Source organism: Malania oleifera, chromosome 5 (genome assembly GCF_029873635.1).
Source record: "Malania oleifera isolate guangnan ecotype guangnan chromosome 5, ASM2987363v1, whole genome shotgun sequence".
In the NCBI taxonomy this organism is placed as follows: domain Eukaryota; kingdom Viridiplantae; phylum Streptophyta; class Magnoliopsida; order Santalales; family Ximeniaceae; genus Malania; species Malania oleifera.
The window spans coordinates 28,124,686-28,127,328 of NC_080421.1; the positions used below are offsets into that span (position 1 = coordinate 28,124,686).

Sequence of the window (2,643 nt, forward strand, 5' to 3'; positions counted from 1 at the left end):
TATATTACAGGTTTGTGAATGATTTAAATGTGTAATTGGTTTCTATTGGAATAAACTCATGTAGACACACATTGATGTAATTATCTTATTTCAAGTTCTGCAGGAAACTGGTCCTAGCATCCTATAGGGATTCTAGAGCGCAATTGTTTTTGTTAGTTTATGTAAGTTCTTATATATGTACTGGGCTTTAGTTAGGTTGTCTTTTTGGAGAACTGTAATAGCAGGTTATGTTTTTAGTACGTATGGATGTATGTGAGGAAACAATTAGAAACTCTAGTAAGTTTTATTAGATGATGTATGTTTATGTTTTCCGCTATGTATGATTATGCAGATCGGCATGGAACACCCGATTTACCTTATTTGGGTGGGATGTATATATGTATGGTATCAGAGATATGCATGTTATGTATGTTTAGTGACACTCCGGGCCCACCTAGAGGGTCAGGGCGTTACAATTGGTATCAGAGCAATGTCCAGCTAGAAGTGTGAAGAGACCTGGTTATGGAAATGTTTAGAGCTTAGGTTGCTAGGTTATGTAGACTTAGTTGGATGACTTTACCAGAGTATAGGATGGGGATAGGACTTTCGAGTTTTGCTTCGTAGACCTAGAGACAAAAATTTCATTGACGAACTTCTGTGTTTTTCTGGATCAGTTAACGGATTCAGAAAATCACGGCAATCCATCAACGATTTTGTTTCCGAGTGGAGGGGCAGAACTTTAGTTAGAGTGAGAGTATCAAGTTAGCAGAGTATGTCATTAATAGAGACATTAAGTCATTAAAATGAGTCTTATAGTATTGTAGTTTTAGCATATATGTACGGTATTAAGATTCTAAACCATTTTCTTAATTTTCTCTTCAAGATGGAGTCCAAGATAATACTGCGAACGCTGGAGGTAGTAGCAGTAAGAGAGTTGGCCATGAGGCTGGTGGTGATACTACGGTGGTACTTTGTGAATTCGCCCAGCAGTTTATAGCGGAAGTCCTGCGGGGTTCTAGGGGGCAGGACCATCCCATGGCTGAGCTGGGAGGTTCTATTGACCAGTTCACAGGACTGAAGCCTCCTACCTTCATAAGGAGTACGGGACCGATCCGAGCAGAGAATTGGATTTAGAAAATTGAGATGATCTTGGTTGTTCTGCATTGCACGGATGAGCAGAAGGTGCTCTATACGACGTTCAAGTTGACAGGCGAGTTGGAGAGATGGTGGGAATCAGTGAGAATGTTGGAGGATCAGAGGCCAGTACAGGTGGCGATGACATGGGGGCACTTCAGAGAGGTGTTCTTTGAGTGGTACTTTCCAGCCACTGTCAGGAACGCAAAGATGGAGGAGTTTATGATCCTGACTCAGGGGCAGCTAATAGTTGAGCAGTGTGCCTCCCGACTTATGGAATTAGCACGTTTTGCTCCTTTTACGATACCAAATGAGGCAAGGAAGGCCTGGAAGTTTGAGAGGGGTCTAAATAAGGAGATCCGAAAGCAGACAATGATCCTGCAGATTCAGAACTTTGCTACTCTAGTGGATAAAGCCATGGTGGCAGAGGAGAGCCTGTAGGAAGATACAGTGGTACATATCTCGAAGAAGAATCCAGCACCTCCCAGTTCTTATTCAGGTGCGAGGTAGGGCACTTGGAAGAGATATAGTGGTAGCAAAGTCCAGTGGTGAGAGACTGGTGGTGGTACATCTCAGGGTACCACATCTTCCTCAGCTTGTCCTACTTGCGGAAAGCAACATGCAGAAAAGTGCTTGTCGGGTTCAGGTGTTTGTTTTCGGTGTGGTAAACTAGGGCATCTGTTGTAGGATTGTGACATACCAAGGAGCAACGCACCCCCACAGAAACTATATAGAGGAGGTACTCAGGCCCCACGTGGTGGATACTAAAGGGGTACAGCCCAAGAAAGGGTGTATTCCCTAACTCCAGGCAACGTAGAGAACGCCGAAGATATGGTGATAGGTAATATTTATATGCTTTTGAATAAAGTTGTTGTACTATTTGATTCAGGAGTGACGCATTCCTTTATTTCTCGGGGATTCGTCAAGCTATGTGGGTTAGAGGTACAACCATTAGATGTTGAACTAGCAGTGGCTACACCGTCAGAGTCTGTGGTCGTATGTAGTAAGGTGATTTAGGATTTTTTGGTAGAGATTCAAGGGAGAGTATTACCAGTTAGCTTAATTATATTTGATACGCATGGCTTCAATATCATTCTGGGGATGGACTAACTATCAGCCAGTTATGCAAGTATCGATTGCCATAAAAGAGAGGTTGTATTCAAGCCTCCCGAGGAGTAGGAATTCAAGTTCGTAGGGTCGTGTGTGCGTTTTACGCCATGGATCCTTTCGGTTATTCAGGCTAGGAGGTTACTTCTGAAGGGATGCCAGGGGTACCTGGCGGTTGTGAAAGAAACTCTGAGAGAAGAACGTAAACTAGAGGAGATTCCCGTAGTAAGTGAGTTCCCAGATGTGTTTCCAGAGGACTTGTCAGGATTGCCTCCTGATTATGAGGTGGAGTTCGCTATAGAGTTGACTCCAGGGATGGCACCAATATTGAAAGCTCTATATCGTATGACTTTAGCAGAACTGAGGGAATTAAAGGAGCAGCTACAGGAGCTACTAGATAAGGGTTACATCCGATCGAGTGTT

General features: G+C 43.4%; 1 protein-coding gene across 1 annotated transcript; it reads left to right on the forward strand.

Moving 5' to 3' along the window:
- The first annotated feature begins 1,122 nt into the window (after window positions 1-1,122).
- LOC131155895 (uncharacterized) lies at window positions 1,123-1,554 on the forward strand. Its single transcript, XM_058109344.1, has one exon. The coding sequence runs from the start codon at window positions 1,123-1,125 to the stop codon at window positions 1,552-1,554; it is 432 nt and encodes a 143-aa protein (XP_057965327.1).
- The last annotated feature ends 1,089 nt before the right edge of the window (window positions 1,555-2,643 follow it).